Genomic DNA, 17,137 nt, shown 5'->3' on the forward strand with positions numbered 1-17,137 from the left:
AGATTGAATTCACGGCACACCCGGTGACCGTGATCGCAGGTTTGATGTTTGGAGACAATTCGGCGTGTGGTAAATATTCGAAATTAGGAAAAAAATCTCGCAAATTCATCAGAAGTCAAAAAAAAAAAAAAAAAGGAGAAAGGATTCAAATAATATAGAATCAAAAATAAAAAGTAAAAACGACGTATTGTTAAAAATTTATTTATTTAATTATTTAAATGAAGAATAAAGGAGACAAGAATAACAAATAAACAAAAAAAAAAAACATGGCACCATCAATTTATAATTTTTCATAAATTAGTCAAAAAAAAACTATAAGATCATAAAATCTGTGCATAATTCAACTACGATTGTAATTTTTTAATTGCTTTGTTCATGAAGAATAATTCAAAATTTTATTTTATCAAGATCAAGATAGAAAGTTTTTTATTTTATAAATAATTTAAAAAACATTACTACTTCAGATGAGTGATTTTTTTTTTTGATTTTTTTTTTTTGTGAGCGGAACCACTTGATTTACTAAGGCAATTACGTTTGGCGCGGGCAGTAAAAAAAAAAAAAAGTCGGCAGATGCCCAATTCTTCAATTTGTACCTTCGAGGTTTGGAGGAGATTGGAGCGAGGCCAATCCCTCCCTGGGCTTTCCGCGCTTCTTCCACTCTCTTCCGCCGCCGTTGGTCGTCCGACGTTCAATCCGCTTCCCTCATCCACTCGTACTGGCTATCCGTCGGCAGCCCGTCCCCATTCTTCGTTCCACAAACAGGTGACTTCCTCGCCCAAAACTTTCCCTTCTTCTTGCACCAAGCTAGGGCAAATATTAAAGAAGAAGAAGAAGAAGAAGAAGAAGAAGAAGAAGAAGAAGAAACCCATGGTTTGGATCCTCTTTCCCTTCTTCTGACAAGAGCTACGGGCAGATACAGGAAGAAAAAATATGAAGAAGAAACCCATGGTTTGGATCCGCCGTTGATGTCTCCATTCCATTGGTTTGGTTGAGCGACCGCTCGTTCTTTTAGGTCAGGTTGCGATGCCCCTTGTCTGGAAGGATCTGTATTGCGTGCTTTTAAAACTGTCTCCGGATGCGTCGTGTCTGCAGGGAGGGCTCGGAGACGCCACCTCCCTGTTCGTCTCCAACCGATGGCTCCAAACTCGCATCGAGTTTGCCGATATCGTTAGTCTTTCCGATTTGCTCTTCAAAGAACTGCAGGAACAGTTTGAACAACTACTCCCCGCCGCAGACATCGCTCCTCGTGCGGTGGCTGTGGAGAAAAAAATTGGCTGCGAATCCTCTCCGCAAGGATTTCTGCTGCTCTTGAGATGCTGTACGGCAATGTTGCGGTTTCTCGAGTTTGACCTGAGTCTAGTTCTGGAGAGGTGCGATATTCTTCTTGCGGTGCTTAGAAGGCTGCCTACGCCAAATTCGCTAACTCGTCTCCATGAATGCGCACGCGTGCTTGATGGGGCAGATCCGGAAGCTAGGGTGCCACGGCCTGCCTTTTTTCCTGCAGTACTTGAGGTAATTTCAGGAATACTGGCTTTCTAAACTGAATTGCATGAGCGATTCTTGTTTTGTTGGGTGTAGAAGGGGCATCGAGAAGTTGGCTCTTTCTTATGCATTTTGCTGATGAGAAGTGATTGTTCGGTATTGTTGAAAGAATATGATTTCTTTTCCTCTTTATTTGTTTAGTATATGAATGTTAATTTGCCCCGATTTACATGGAAAATCTGTACCAATTCAAGCGAGCAAGAATAATCGTAATTTGCACGGATGATGCTTTTGCCATAGGGAAATCAATTTCACATGAGGATTTAGGATGATGCATGGTCGTGCGCAATCAGCACTGTTGCTAGGGATGTCTACATTTTATCTATTAGAATTGGATGCACGCATTTGTATGCATGTTCCATGCACAGATTCATGCATATATGTGCTCATGTTTTCTAGATGTCTATCAGTTTTAAAATACTTGTGATGTACATTGCTTTCAGGTATTCATCGATGAGTTTTTGGAGCAACACCAACTTAGAAAGCATTTTATAATGACAGATTATGTTTCTGCTACGACAGATAAGCTGCTTGCATCTCATGGCATTGATGGGGATATTTCTGCCATTCAGGAGCTTGTTTCTGGTCATTTTCTTCTGACATATTATGATGAGCGGACATTTAGTAGATTCATTCATTCACTTTCTTGGACAGATAAGGTTGATGATGCAATTCCAGAACTAGGCTTGGATGCAGCCTTGACATTACTAGGCAGCTGCACCATGTTTTCTCTGCCACTTATGCTCCAAGCACATCTGATCTTGTTGGCTTCTAGATGCATAGGTATTCAAAGGCCAGCAGATAACAAATCAAATGATGAAGTGATGAGTCGTTACATCTTAGCATTTGAAATATCGGTCAAGCTTTATGTAGATTGCCTGCCTAACTTAGATTATATCGATAATTCTATTGGATGTGTGGGTCAGTCAGGTTCTTGTGCCAAGAAGTCTTTAGATTCTTGTGTCCGATCGGTCACCTGCAATATGCTTAATTATCAAATTGACAAGATGCTTGATTTCTGCCGCTCACACTCTCAGGGCATGCTCTCTGGAACCAAAGCGGACATTGTAAGCAATTCTGTTGCTTACATCAGATGGAACCAACATGTTGTAGATGAAATGTGCAGGGATGAGACTTATTTACTTCTAAATTTTATAGCACTAGGCATTCTTCCTGGGGAGATTGAGAAAAGCACATCAGATAATAGAGGGGATAAAATTCAGCAAGAGATATACTGTCTTGCTGCTGTACTAAAATTAATGAGTTCTGCACTTTTGCAAATTGTATGGAATTTAAGGCAAAATGGGTGTCCACGTGGTATGAAAACATCAAAAGATTGCAAGGAATATGATTTTATTTTAAGCATCATCGGTTGTTTTGGGAAATATGGTGCAAATCTACTCGTTCAAAAGATATTGCTTGATGTGATCGGAATGCATCCTGTACAGCATAAGGAGCCAATGTTGATGTTGGCGCATTTTGTGTGCTTGTCATCATATAGTTTGGACAGAAGGCTTGGATTTTTATGGAAGGGCTGCATTTTTATGATGATGACAATAATGAATCTTCTCCTTCTTGAAGAGGGTAGTTTAGATGTATTCAGGCCATTACTTGGCAACATAAAGGATGCTGCATTAAATCATAGCCCTCTAGAAAAATCTCCAAAGGTATTACACTCCTTTACTGAAATTTTGTTTTCATTTGGATGATATGTTTCATCATTGTTGTGATTCTGGTCTTTATTACAAACCAAGAAAGCTACTTTACAGAGCTTGGTTCGTAGAAGGTCAAGTGCAAGAATAGCATTGAACTTACAAAACATTCAGACACTCTATTTGAGGGATAATTCCAGATGCCTCACATATGAAAAACAAAGGTATTTCATGCAATCTTTTCCAATTTTACCTACCATTGGTTCATGAATCTGCTATTTATGTACTATATATAAGTTGATTTGAACTTTCTTCATTTTATTTGATGAACATTTGTAATTTGTGGTATAAATTATATGCATGTATGTATGTATGGGTGTATATACACGCATACATACATATGTATAAATGTATGTATATGTTTGTGCACGGACATGCACATGCGCACATATGACACACTTTATATCTTTTATTTATACAAGGTTTCGGATTTGCAATCATCAAAATTTTTATATACATGGCAATTAGGCAATATAAACTTTTATTTGGATGTTTATTGAAATATAACGTGAAACAGGAAACGGATATTCTATTTGAAGTCAAGACAGCAAAAAAACAAACTATATTATTGTGAGAAGTACAGGAGGCAGCTGAATCAGAAATTTTGGTATTAAGGTTTCTGGTTCTGTAGCTTCCTTAATAATCAATCTTTTTCTTGTATGTATTGCAAAAATAAATGTGTAGAAAGAGGAAAAAAATGCTAATTCTGGTTTATTCCATAGAATAATCAACAAAGAATTGTAACAATCTGGAAAAACTTGGTTCTGGACAAGTGTATCAATGTCTTGACATGTGAAAAACATCAATTTCACATGTACTTTTTACATTTGTGTACAAAACCCTTCAATGTTGCCCAGCAAAGATTGTCCACGCCCTGATTCATCTCTTTTCGTTCCCTTTTTATAACATTGAAATTGAAAATATCTTGCTTCCAGCAAGCCACTCCCTCATTCTTCGACATGCATAGAACATGAATGATAGTTAACCTTGATCTTAACCAACAAACTATGTCCAATCCTTTATGGCTCTTGGCCATAAGGATCGTTATATGAGCCGTTAAAATTCGACAAAGTTTTATGATTGGTCCTCATTCTGACATTAACTATCTAAGTTAAAAGTATGATTAAGCATAGGTAATTAAAAGGACAAAATTGAGTCCATCCATTAGGTCCACTAATTAAAATTAATAAAATTGAAAAAGAAATAAGAGCTGATGGTAAAATAGAAGAAAGACAGTACACCTCATTGTGGAGTCAGAGAGCAAGGAAGGGCATTGCCCGTATTGATGCAGGTTGGCCACGTTTTTTCTCCTTAAACTCCTCCTCTTTGACATTTTTTTTAAATGTGAAGTAAATAATTTACTCAGCGTGATGTTCTTTGTAATGTCTGACATTGATATGAAAAACTGTCATATGTATTCAATCTCCACCTTTGCTTTAATGCTATTTGGCAAGCTTGAAAATAGTGCTTAGTCCTTCTTGTCACCTTTGACACACTCAATATCTTATTTTCTTTTGGAGACCTTTCCGTCATATTGCCCTGATAATCTCTAGAGAGATGACCAATTTGACCAAATCAAAAGCATTCAAATCTATAAAACTATTTCTTCTTGTCTTGAAGTAGTTGTTTTCTGTTCGTATTGTTTAACCATCTGAACAGGCACTTCTAGTAGAACTTTGTTCAAAAGAAAGGAGGGGGCCTCCCTAGTTTATTGTAGGTGGGAAAAGAACTTTCTCCATGAAACATGGTAACCCAGAAGTAAGAATATATAGCAAGCTAGGGAAAATAGGGAAAAAAGAAACCCAAAAGAAAAGGGGAAATTATGAGATATGAGTAGACAGATCCATTGTTTGAAGTTTCTTTAGAACACTGAAACCGAGATTGAAACATTTCGATCTATGTCAGAACCAACCTAAAATAGGGGTTGGTTTTGTTGTTTCAATAGAAGCTAATGTATGTGACCGAACTTACTCTACTTGTCATGCATATGCTGATATGCCTATGCCCTAACTGAGAAAATTTATAATATATTTGTCAAAGACATTTTTATAAAAGCAACTAAAAAACTGTCATTTTGGCATGAATTTGTATGTTGTGTAAGATTCTTACCGTATAACATATTATATTTCAGAATGGCATGCATTTTTTTATCTTGTGCTATTTTTCTCCTAATTTATGTTCTTGTTTATTAGATTTTTTTATGTTTCTAATATTTTAAATACTTTTACAGTTTTTGCAATTGTGAAACAATATATATACGCCCGAGGGATCCAAACCATATAGTGTGCTCTAAAACGACATATAGAATACTTTTTTTTTTTTTTCTGTTCTTATAATTTCGTTCTCTTTTTTTTTTGATGGTCTGAAACTTCAAAAGTTGGATTGGAACTACTATTGAACTAGCTAAAACTGTTGAAAACAAAATTCAATTTGCTGCGATCAAATTAAGATTTTGAACCTTTGGTTAGATTAATTAATTCAAGTGGTAATCTACTTGCAGATCATGACTTGCTGGTCCTGATGTAGTTCTCTGTTTCATTTGTAAGGCTGTGAGTTAATAATTTCTTTGAGAAAACAGTTGTTATGGAGCTGTTGAATGTGGATTAATTTTGTCTAGCTTTAATAGGTTCATTCGTTAAGTTGCAGAATAGGACTTGGTCATGGGAGTTTCATCAATGTCAGGGGGGTCATTGGTTATTACCTAGTTTTATGGCTACGCATGAGTGTTAATCACGTCTTCTTATATCCATTTCTATCTCAATCCCATCTATAAGTTTGCATTTTGCTTCCTAACATATAATACTAAGAACCAATTCCTTTATTACTTTTGTAGGATTGATGCCGGGGAAAGGAACTTAGGTGAGATGCAAGATGGCCGGTCAGGCAGTATAATTCCTGCTGAGGACGTATGGTGGCATTCTCCCTCAACAAATGAAGCTGATGCCTGCAATGGTGAGGCTTTTATTGAGTGCTTGCCAGACTATCATAAAAATCCCTCGGAGTGGGATGATTTGGTTGACTTCATTGAATGCAAGCGTGGAAAAGATTATTCAAGTTGGATGAGGAAGAGAAAAAGATTCAGGAAGTGGCAACATGATAGGAAGTGGCAACATGATAGGAGGCATAGGAAGAAAAAGTTCATGAAAGAAGTGGAGGCGGGTGTTTTGAAAACAAGGTCCGGGAAGGCAATGTAATCATAGTTTTTTATGGACCAGTAACTTATAGCCACTGGTGCGGGACCTGCGGGTGCCTTTGAATTTTGACAGCATTTCCTGATAGGCTTAAGGTGATGACAGCTTTAATCGACATGCACATAGCCTAGTGGCAGTGCAGTAGAAAGCGCCCTTTTCTTCTTTGCCTTTTCTTTTTCTTGGCAGGCATCGCGTTTCTAATCTTATCATTTCGCGGGGTCTAGTTACCATATCATGTTGGTTTTCAGAGGAATACGGCACAGAGTGATTTGTATAGAATGTATCATGATATGTGAGGATGATTTGCTCCAGGTTGTTATTGGTAAATGATAGATTCATCTGTTCTGAAATGATGGATTACACTGATAATGACATGACGTTTGACCTTTCATGTTGGTGATGCTATTAATTTTCTATTTTTCTTTCTTTTTGCTTTTACTGGGGATTGATGCATTTTTAGTACTTGGCCAGTATGATGGCGGTGACAGCAAACATTTTGACAGAAACCTCACGGCTCCTTCCAGTTGGGCAAAAGCATCAACGAGCCTCAAAGACATCGGCTCTACAGTCCGTGCAAGAGAGAGAGAGAGAGAAAGTCAGTGAGCAAGACGAGCCTAGGCCTGCCTCTGAGAGAGAGGCAGTCAAGGGGACTGTTGGCTTCGATGAACTGGGGAAATCTTATATGTTGCTGGTTGCATGCCACCATCTTTACAAACAGAAGCAGCCCCCACCGAATATTTTTTTCCTGTAGATTAAATTTTTTTAATTTTTTTTCTTTTCTAAAAAATTAAAGTATTTTTGATTTTCTTCATGAAGTTCTCCATATTTCTTCAATATATGCACCTCTGCTGTTATCCTTAAAAAAAGACTTTGACCTTTTATCCACGACTTTTCAAGCTATCCATCCGTGTCTGACTTTGTATACCTCTTCTTTGAGGCAAGCAATGATGCTGGGGGATAACCATTCCCTACGAATAAAAATAAGATCTTCATACCGTGCTTGAGTGTTAGCTTAATGCCGCATCCTTTTGTTTTCAAGTGAGAGATAAAGATTCCAGTATCGAAGTGGTGTTATCCTTCGAGATTTTGACCCAATCTGGTCTAAGAATTTTTCCAAAGTACAAAATCATGGTTTCACGTGCAATGGATCTTGAATTGCTCATGTGCCTAGCAAGATAATAATAGAGTCGCTTTTGCCTTTCAAATTTCAAAAAATAAGGGAAAAACCATTGTGCTATGGAAAGATTGGTGTAATTTGTGGGGGTTAAAAAAAAGGGGAGGAAAGCTCCTTATGCCATATGGTATTAAGAAATTGGTGTGCTTCGCAGAAGTTGGTGCAATGCCCGATGGAAGAATAAATATTGAATTACCAAGCCAGTAATATATATCTAAGAAACTTTTTTTTATACACTAATAAACATTTAAAAGTATTTTTTATTGAAAGATATGCTCACTTTCTTTTATTTTCTATAAAATATGTCCTATCAAAATTTTTAATTATGTAGTTAATATGATAAAATTTGATTTTAAAGAGAGGCATAAATTAGATGAATCATGGGATCATAACTATCCATCTCTTTTAGCTGCCCTGCTCAATGTTAGTATATTACACTAAATAATGGAACATGTTAATCAACAGGGGTTTTCTTATCTCTTTTCTTTTTCTTTTTGGTCTGCACCTCTCTTTTTTCAGGTTTTACGTATACAAAAATCAAAATTTATCTAGTTACCAGAAAAAGTGAGTATGGCCCTAATTAATTTTTCACTGGACATGGTGAAACTTCTATTGATAAAGCATTTGAAATTTTTTGATTTCATTCGGCTAAATCCTGCCGTTGCAGCGCGGGTTACATATTAGTATTACATTATTACCGAATCTGAAGGCAAAGCACTAACGTCGTTGACATCTCGGCGGGCGTGCCCCCCAACCCACCCCACACGACACCATACCACATCACACCACGATCAGAGAGCGGACGGCAGCCGGCTGCTGTGGTTTAGTTTAACCAGGTTGGAGGAGCACCGCCTACGGAGACGACGAGAACACCACCACCCTAGGCTTAGTTTAGAGAGAGCGAGAATTATTCTTGAACGGAAACAACGCCTCTTCCTCTCAGAAGGAGAAAGATCTGAACGGCCGGAAGAAGGAAAAGGATCATGATGATGAGCAGCTCTTCTTCTTCATCCCCAGCCAGAGTGAGTAAGCGATCTCTTTCTCCTTCACCCGCCTCCTCCTCCTGCCTCCCGCGCCGCCCCACCCCCCACCCCCCACCCCCCGGAGTTTCTTCAGAATAGTGGCATGATTAGGGCTTACGAAGGTCTGTTGATTCCAGATCCGGATCTGGAACGGTTTCTTGCTCTTCATAGTGTTTTTTGCTTTTTTCCCCGAAACAAAGATTATAGTCTTGTTATTGACTTCTCCGTCTTCTTCTGATGTCCTTCACCCAATTTTGCCATCTTTCTAGTTTCTACGGCTATGTCACTAGATCTCCTGTTATTTCCAAGAACTCTCTTCTGAATGATCTCATTGGGACTGCTGGTGGGAATGCTGTGATCTGGTGGAGGTTACGATGGATTAACGACGTCCAGTAACTAGAAGGGCAAACCCACGGTCTGATTTGTTGTGCGTTGGAGAATTCTTGGGAATCGACGGCGTCCTTCATGGTGTTGGCCTTTTAGGTTCTTATTCCTGTGGCTGTGTTGGTCAGTTGTGGTTAGATGTGCTTAACATTAGAACGATAACACTAGTTTATAATTCTTTAACAATTCCAATAGATTACAACCCATAAATTTATTTCATGGACTTTTTGTGGGCTCCATGAATTGTTTCTAGACTAGACGAGCTTTAATCTCTTTCAGACTCATATTCAGAGCTCAGTGTCATGAAGAATCTTCTTGTTTCAATTTACATACAAGTAATGGAAGTGAGCCCCTTGGACTGATGTTCACTTACAAGTGTTTGGCATAGTAGAGGTCGTTTGTCATATGGAATTCTTGAATACCCTCCAATCACTTGGTTTACAGTTTTTTAATTGTATTTAAGAGGTTGCATGAAGTGGGATGAGAAAGCAGGATTACTATTTAAAGGAAGTTGTTGGTGGTTACGCAAGTGGGATCCATAGATCGCAAGATTTTACAGGCTAACCAGATTCCCGGAAGTTGACTATTCGATTATTTTCTGGGGTTACAGCACCCTCACCCATAAGTATAGCATGGTTTATAAAATTGATCGCAAAGTTGTCAGTGCAGTTCTGCATATAACTTTGTTCCTTTCTATTCTTTTCTTTTTGAACTTGTTTTTGGTTTGTAGGAACATGTGGATCTCTATTACCATTCTGCTTTTGAGTTTGAACCAATATACCTTCACAATCATTCATTTTTTTGCTTGGAATTATGTGACAACCGAGAAGTTGACGAAGGACTGTCCATTAATAAGAATTCTAGGTATACTTATGTTAGCCGCAAATATACAAATTAGAAAATTTTATTTTGTTTGAAAATTAGAAAATTTTATTTTTATTTGGAACTAGAATTTTGTGGACTCTAGAATTAGAATTTTATGTGGAGTCTAGTATTTTATTTTTATGTGGACTGTTATTAAGATTTTGGGTTATCTATATAAATCTATTGCTATGTTAATTAAGAATACAACTTGAATTATTGAGATTACAGAATATTGAGAATTCTTCCATTCTCTCTCCATCTGCCTTCCTCTCTTTTTCTTCTCCTCTTCTCTTTCCTTTTCTTCTCCTTCTCCTCCTCTTCTTCTCCCTTTCTCATGTGTCAGAAGTATTCGTTGTATGTTGTGAGTTTACAGTAAAAGCTTTTTGAGTAAATTGCTAGATTTGAGAAAATATTGTGATAATAATTATTCTGTTAGTACTTGAAATATTAGTAGCGAGTGATGACAGAATTTTGCTGCCACATTAGACTAGGTATTTTTGATATTAGTTGTTACTATTATAGTATCCTTTCCTTTGATCATGATGTTCTAAAGAATATTTTGTTAATTATTTATTTGTGTTTTAAGTTGAGATGTTTGTGCACTTATGGATGCACATTGCTTACGTTTTCCAGTTTGTACAATGGAGTCATCTTTCATCATTTAAATCTTTTGTGGCATTTTGCATGTGCAATACACTGGTGATCTTGTGATATCAGCTTAGGCATGCTTTGGTTTTTAATTCAGGGCAGCAGCTTTTTCACAGGATTTACCCGATTGTGCAAAGGCCTTGCCGTGATACTTGTTGGAGGATATGTTTTACTGCAAATATTTCCTACAGCTGTCAATTATGTCGCACTTATTCCTGCAAGGTAACCGTTGAAATTTCATAACATCAGAATTACTTGCATATATCATTGTGCATAACTCTTCGCGCTCTTCATGAGGGTCTGGGTCTGTGCTTCTTCTAGTTGCAATAAACTTTTGCCATATTATGACTGTATTGCATTACAGTCTTCCAACTTTACTATATTCTCTTAGTTTTGTAGTATTGGACATTGGATATGTGCTCGATAATTTCAAAGATTCTTTCTGAACAGTATTACAGGTGATTAAAGCATCATTGGTCCACTTCTACCATTAGGTTTGTGTTGAGACAAATGTACCGCCATCTTTGTCAAATGTAACCATTACGCTCTTTGAGTTCGATCGTCAATGGTTAATAGGCCAGGCAACGCTGGAACTGCTAAAATCGTACTCGAATTTGCATATATGCCCTGCCAAAAATATGAAACCTGCATATGTGCCCCTATGAAATCTGAAAACTGCATACGCACTCCTGCAATGGAAAACAGTCCTCGAACGAGAATTTATGTTACATAGTGTTTACCATTTCATCCCTTAAAGGATTTTACCACATTTACTCTGTCAAAAGTGCGTGATTATTTAATTCACATGTCAAAAGGTGGAAAGGAGGCATAAATGTTGAGCACAAAAATTGGATAATCAGCTTCAAATTGCAAAACATCATATATAATCGAGGCAGATTTGCCGCTGGATAAGCTAACATAATTTTTCTAGCCAAACTAGCGTAGAATGTTAGAAATGAAAGCAAAAGATGGGATGTATAAATGCAAATCATAGAATTTTGGGGGAGGTGTTATATTTTTTCTGGTAGATGGAGGGGTTCGTATTCTCTATATGCTTTCTGAGTGGTAAATAAGAAAAGGAATATACGTGCAAAATTCCCACAAATAATATTTTTGATTGTCTTCATGTGAAATCACTGAAACACTATCTGCTAAGATCCCCCAAAAGAAAATCTTTAAACTGGTGCCTGATCTATTTTTGACTTGTTTTTTTTTTTATTATTTTTGTATTTTGATTTTTCAAATATTTATCAACTAAAAATCTTGAAACTTAAGGAGGAAACAACTGTAACTACAGAAATCAATTGTCATTGTTAAATCATCAAGAAAACGAAACCCAATTTTCTAATCTTCAACGAGAATATGAGGTAATTGTGCCATCTTTGATCCTTGATGATAGTGCTGAAAGTCTAAATGTAATTGATGATGTCTTCTTGGTTAATTTGTTAAGTGACACGTTGGGCATTGAACTGTATTTATACTTTGCTAGGAAAACATGAATTTAACCTAGTACATTTGGGTCATATGAATGCTGAATAAGCCATAAGTGCCTCCTTACATGAAACTTCTGTTTCTTCAATGGTCAAGTGAGTCTATGTTCCTTTGGAAATCTTTGATTCTTACTCAATCATATGAATTCACTATCTTCGAAAAAATTAAAAAAAGAGTAGTATGAACTCGCTAGACGATGATAAGATTCATAAGCTTGGAACTTTGCCTAGATTTTCATCCATCTTGTATACTTTCTTTTATCGAAATTGGTAACTGGAAGTTGGAAACTGAACTCCAGCGTGCCAACTATCTTTCTAATAACTGTTTCATATGAAATTAAGCCTATCTGCATTCACTCTTGCTATTGATTAGTCACATGTGAGGGGACATCCACTTAGAAAATCAGAATCGTCGCATCCTCATCTTTTTACTATAGGATTGCAATATGCAAGCCTATCTTCTTGAAACTCCTCTCTGTAATTCTTAACACCATGCATTTGGATTCGGATGCAACCCTCTTTCTAGGGTTTTCATCTAGCTCTCTCATCTAAAAGTATAATATCTATCTCCCTGTTACACATTTTTTTTTCTTATATGAAACAGAGTACTCTGCTAATCTATAATAGCTAACTCTCGAAATTCTCCTTAACCATAACAGAACTAGCATTTCTTGACTCTTCTGATGCTTACTTTCATGGAACCGATACTTAGTAACTGCTGGCCATGCAAATGAGCTTAGTTGCCAATTTCATTATGAACTACTTTTGAGGAGTTATGAATTTTGTAGGACAATTCCATTTGCGTGGAACCTCATCACTGCTGGCTACATTGAGCAATCACTTCCAGGGGTATATCCTTTTTTTCTCCTTTGTAGTTAATGTGCACTCTGTCTTGAATATCATACTTTCATAAAATATTTTATCTCATAGAGTATTGCTTATGCCAATCTTTACTCTCTGGTTCACGATTTTAGTCAATGGTATTCTCATCTGCCGGTGTTTGTCTTTCTTGCATACCAATATTTTCATTGTGCTCCTTTTATAATAGGAAGTGAAAAAAGACAGGCTATGAAACTTGCTTCAAGCTTTATTTGTAGATGATAGTACAGAATCTTTACTAAATGTTGGTCGTAGTGAAATTGTTTGCTCATGGCTTACTAGGGGGGAATTTTTTATTAGTTTTCTTTAATATGAAGATTGGATAAATAGTAATCTAATAATGTCAAATTTATACTCTGCATTAAAAAGATGTCAGTCTAGGCACAATTTTGTGGACTCCATTTTGCTTGCATGACTTACACCAATTTAAGTAAAACATGAGATATTAATAAGCTTTTGTTTGGTTGGGGATATATGTCATGTTTGCAGGGTGTTAGCTCTTTTTCTTTTTTTCATTTGTTGTTGACATTGCTCAAGAAAGAAAGTACTAAAATACAAACTTTTCTTGCAGGTACACATTTTGTTACTAATAGATATACAAGGACTATTTGCAACCTTCTAATTTTTCCAGCTAACAATGATAAAAGACTTTTTATAATAGTAGAATAAAAATACTATGTATTATAAACATTGTGTTTGATCTTTATTTGGATCCTTTCTGTTTGATTCTTAATATCCTAAAGCAGGTGTGGGTATATATGCATGTATGCAGAATTACCAAGTTTTAAAAAGCTGGGGGCGGAAGTGTTTAGGAAGTAGGAACTCATACGAATCTCTATATATATAATTTATGTTTTCTTATGCACTTTCCTTATTTATTGTAAGAAGAACGTGGATGGGTGTATTTGTTAAAAAATGTAGTGTATATAATCAGCAGTCCAGCGTTACAATTCAATAATCCAGCACCAAAAAAAACTAAGATAAAAGGAAAAAGTTACAACTCAGTTTTCCATGTTCACAGACATGCAATCACAGTTTCTGCTCAGTTGCAACCTTTCTTTTCCTTCCATATTTTATAAAAGAAATGCCATGACTTTTTAGTGCACCCACCTAAGCCATCCCTGAAGTAACAGTATTAAACACCACTATTTACCTACTTAGTTAACTTTTTGACATGTTTTGAGGGATAGGCGGGTGCAGTGCACGAGGGGTTGCACTGTTCATGGAAAGTCACAGTAACCCCGTTTAGTGTTCACCCCCTTTTCTTTTCCCTCATTGCCTTCATCTCTCACCTTCCCGACTAAAACCCTAGCACCTCCTCCCCCTCATCTCTCTCTCTCTGTCTCACTCATATTCATCACCCTCTTGAAATATTCCACGACTAGCCTATCTTATTCTCTTCTGGAATGCTGCCAGCCCTGAGTTGTCCTCCTTCTGGCCCTTCAACTATTTCACTTCTGATTTGAGGCCCTTTTAAGTGCCTTCCTATTGGGATATTGCGACTGGCTTAGTTCCCTCTCTGGTCTCAACAATAATTCAAGAGCCTCTATTTACCATGTTCATCTCAATTGGTTCTCAATTACATTGCCACAACTCTTACTTGTCTTATGCCTACTCATTACTCTAAATCTTCCAACTTTTACTAGACACGCTTCTTGTCTCATCTCATCTGTGCTATGTTATATTTATATTTGCTTGAGCCTTGCTATGTTGCCCAATATTTGTGAATGATGATAACAACCATGCACTTGCAGGTGGTCATCAGCACAGTTGGTCTTCTTTTATTTGGGAAATTGCTGGAACCGCTATGGGGTTCTAAGGAGTTCTTGAAGTTCATTATTGTGGTGAATTTTTTAACTTCAGTCTGCGTCTTTCTTACTGCCATTACATTGTACTACATAAGAAGGCAGGAAAGTTACCTGTAAGTTTCAATGTACTCCCGAAACTATCAGTTGATTATTGCAGCATATTCTATTCTTCACCAGGACTGCACATTTTCCTGACCTGCTTTTTGTTTTTCACTAAATTATTTGGTGCAACTTAGAAATTGACATTTCTTTTTGGTAGTTCTGAGTAACATTGGATGGATACTGAAAACCAATATCTATATTATAAGAATCACTTATTTCCCGGGATCAGAGTGGCTGCTACAAGGACATAATATCTCTACTGATATGAAAAAGACACTTTCTAGTTTCTACATTATCGTATGTTTGGTTTTAGCTGGTCCTTTGAGTCAAACACTTGTAAAAGTCATTTTCTGCAAGAACGCCTGCAACAGGCAGACATTGACTGTTAGTATGCTGCATGAAAATATTAGTTTTTTAATCATCCCAAGTTTGATTTTGATGGTTGCTTTGCATCATTCACTGATAGAGTATTTTTCTGCAAGAACACTTGCAGCAGGTCGATATTAGCAATCAGTGTGCGTATTCTGCTTTCGCATTGATTTGATTGAGATGTTATACCATTAGAATCTGTTTTGCCTACGTAATAGTTCATTGATTTTGTATATTTACATGATATGACTGCTGAGTTCTCTTTTTTGCGTACTTTTGTTACAGTTATACCCCTCTTTCTGGCTTCCATGGGGCTCTCTCTGGATTTCTAGTAGGCATTAAACAAATTATACCAGATCAGGACTTGAATCTTATTTTTCTTTTGAAGATCAAAGCAAAGGTATGTTTACGTTTGAAGTAAATAATTATTTTTGGTATCATCCTTAATGCTTCCTGGGGATTTGGCTGATTATTTGTTACTGCCTTTCTTACATTCCCCAGTGGATGCCAACTATTGCCGCATTGATCTCAGTAGCTATAAGCTTTTTTACAACAGAATCTGTATCTTTTCTTCCAACTATACTATTTGGCATTTATATGAGTTGGATTTACCTGCGTTATTTCCAAAAGAAGCCAGAAACAGGCCTTAAAGGAGATCCAAGTGATGAGTTTTCTTTCTCCAGGTTCTTTCCTGAAGTTTTATGGTAAGATTTACTCCTCATCATTAAGTTTCATTGAATATCTTCAAGCTGATAATTTCTTATAATGCTCTATGTAATTAAACTTGCAGGCCAATTTTGGACCCTGTTGCTTCATTATTTGATCGGGCTTTTTGTGGAAGGTCTGAAACTTCTTCTGAAACGAGAGGCGATACATTGACTCCGTTGCCTGGTTCAGATCCTATTGAGGCATCTAGGAGAAGGTGGGTTTCTGTCTGTTTTTGACTTCATTTTTCATTTCCTATTTTATCCATTGATTTTTGATGCTTTAAAATTGCATGACAATCGAAAAGGCATAGCTTCTCTTCATCTACTCTTCATATATTTCAGCATATTGCATTGGACTTCCAGCTCCAAAACTGTTGTAACATGCGGATCCTTCGCAACACTAACAAAATGTAAACTGGAGGAAAACAAAATGCTTATTAGAGTTGCTCATCCTTTGTTTTGCTTGTTTAATTTTTTCATGCATCTAGTGGGAAAATTAATCGGACGTTATTTTTAGCTCTAAATCTTTAGATGCGTTCACTTTATGAGAATTGAGACTTGAAACCCTTTATTTTTCCTCACTGCTGCAGAGAACGGGGAGCAAGGGCGCTGGAACAGAGGTTGGCAGCTGAGCAACTAGATGTTACAGGGAGCGTAGAGGTTACATCGCGTGAAAAGGCTGCTGACAATGTTTGAGAACTCATCAAGGAATCTGATAAGTTCGCTGCTGTGCTATGTGTCTTTGCAAACAAATTCTATTGGAAAATGCATTCCTTTGCTAGTGCAAATGGCTGCAGTCTTCATGTGGAGAGACCATCAGCTTACAAGGTCTTTTTTTTTGTACTTTTTTTACTATGTCGTGGTAGCATTTAAAAGGAAAGTCTTTTCAAATACAATATAGAAAAGCAGTTTGATAGCATATTTAGCTTTTGTTTTCCAATGACCGATCAGATCAACCTTTAAATGCTGAAGATTTGTGTGAGATGTCAACCTCCAAATCAAACGGTCCCAGGAGCCAAAAGAAATGGGAAGTTACTAATATGAAATCACCTCTTTATCTATGTATGGGGCGTTTAACTTGTCTTTCAGCCTCCTCTATGCTTTTGACCCTAGGGCAGGAAAGTGAGCTCAGATCAAAAATTCCAGGTCTAGACATTTATTCGTTGTTCATGTGATTCCGATCCAAGCATCTAAGGGTGATGGATGTGATTCCGATCACATACAATACGCACATAAGCTTCCAGC

At 36.9% G+C, this 17,137-nt stretch overlaps 2 protein-coding genes across 4 annotated transcripts; both read left to right on the forward strand.

The window, feature by feature from the left end:
- The first annotated feature begins 555 nt into the window (after positions 1–555).
- LOC103703977 (2-isopropylmalate synthase) lies at positions 556–6,795 on the forward strand. Of its 2 annotated transcripts, none has more exons than XM_089923717.1 (5): positions 556–762; positions 1,093–1,512; positions 1,986–3,209; positions 3,297–3,418; positions 6,088–6,795. In XM_089923717.1, the coding sequence occupies exons 1-5, from the start codon at positions 571–573 to the stop codon at positions 6,446–6,448; spliced, it is 2,319 nt and encodes a 772-aa protein (XP_089779843.1). In that variant the 5' UTR covers positions 556–570; the 3' UTR covers positions 6,449–6,795. The 2 variants fall into 2 exon arrangements, with proteins under 2 accessions (XP_089779843.1, XP_089779844.1); XM_089923718.1 differs by having other exon boundaries at positions 3,312–3,418.
- Positions 6,796–8,324: 1,529 nt separating this feature from the next.
- On the forward strand, positions 8,325–16,811 carry LOC103703978 (rhomboid-like protein 19). Of its 2 annotated transcripts, XM_008787077.6 has the most exons (8): positions 8,325–8,641; positions 10,635–10,759; positions 12,816–12,876; positions 14,661–14,827; positions 15,471–15,585; positions 15,687–15,889; positions 15,976–16,107; positions 16,483–16,811. In XM_008787077.6, exons 1-8 carry the CDS (start codon positions 8,603–8,605, stop codon positions 16,586–16,588), a joined length of 948 nt encoding a protein of 315 aa, XP_008785299.2. In that variant the 5' UTR covers positions 8,325–8,602; the 3' UTR covers positions 16,589–16,811. The 2 variants fall into 2 exon arrangements, with proteins under 2 accessions (XP_008785299.2, XP_038982402.2); XM_039126474.3 differs by lacking the exon at positions 12,816–12,876 and having other exon boundaries at positions 8,457–8,645.
- The last annotated feature ends 326 nt before the right edge of the window (positions 16,812–17,137 follow it).

The sequence above is a fragment of the Phoenix dactylifera genome, chromosome 6, assembly GCF_051530095.1.
Source record: "Phoenix dactylifera cultivar Ajwa chromosome 6, Ajwa_hap1_PhDact_Kaust_v1.1, whole genome shotgun sequence".
NCBI lineage: Eukaryota > Viridiplantae > Streptophyta > Magnoliopsida > Arecales > Arecaceae > Phoenix > Phoenix dactylifera.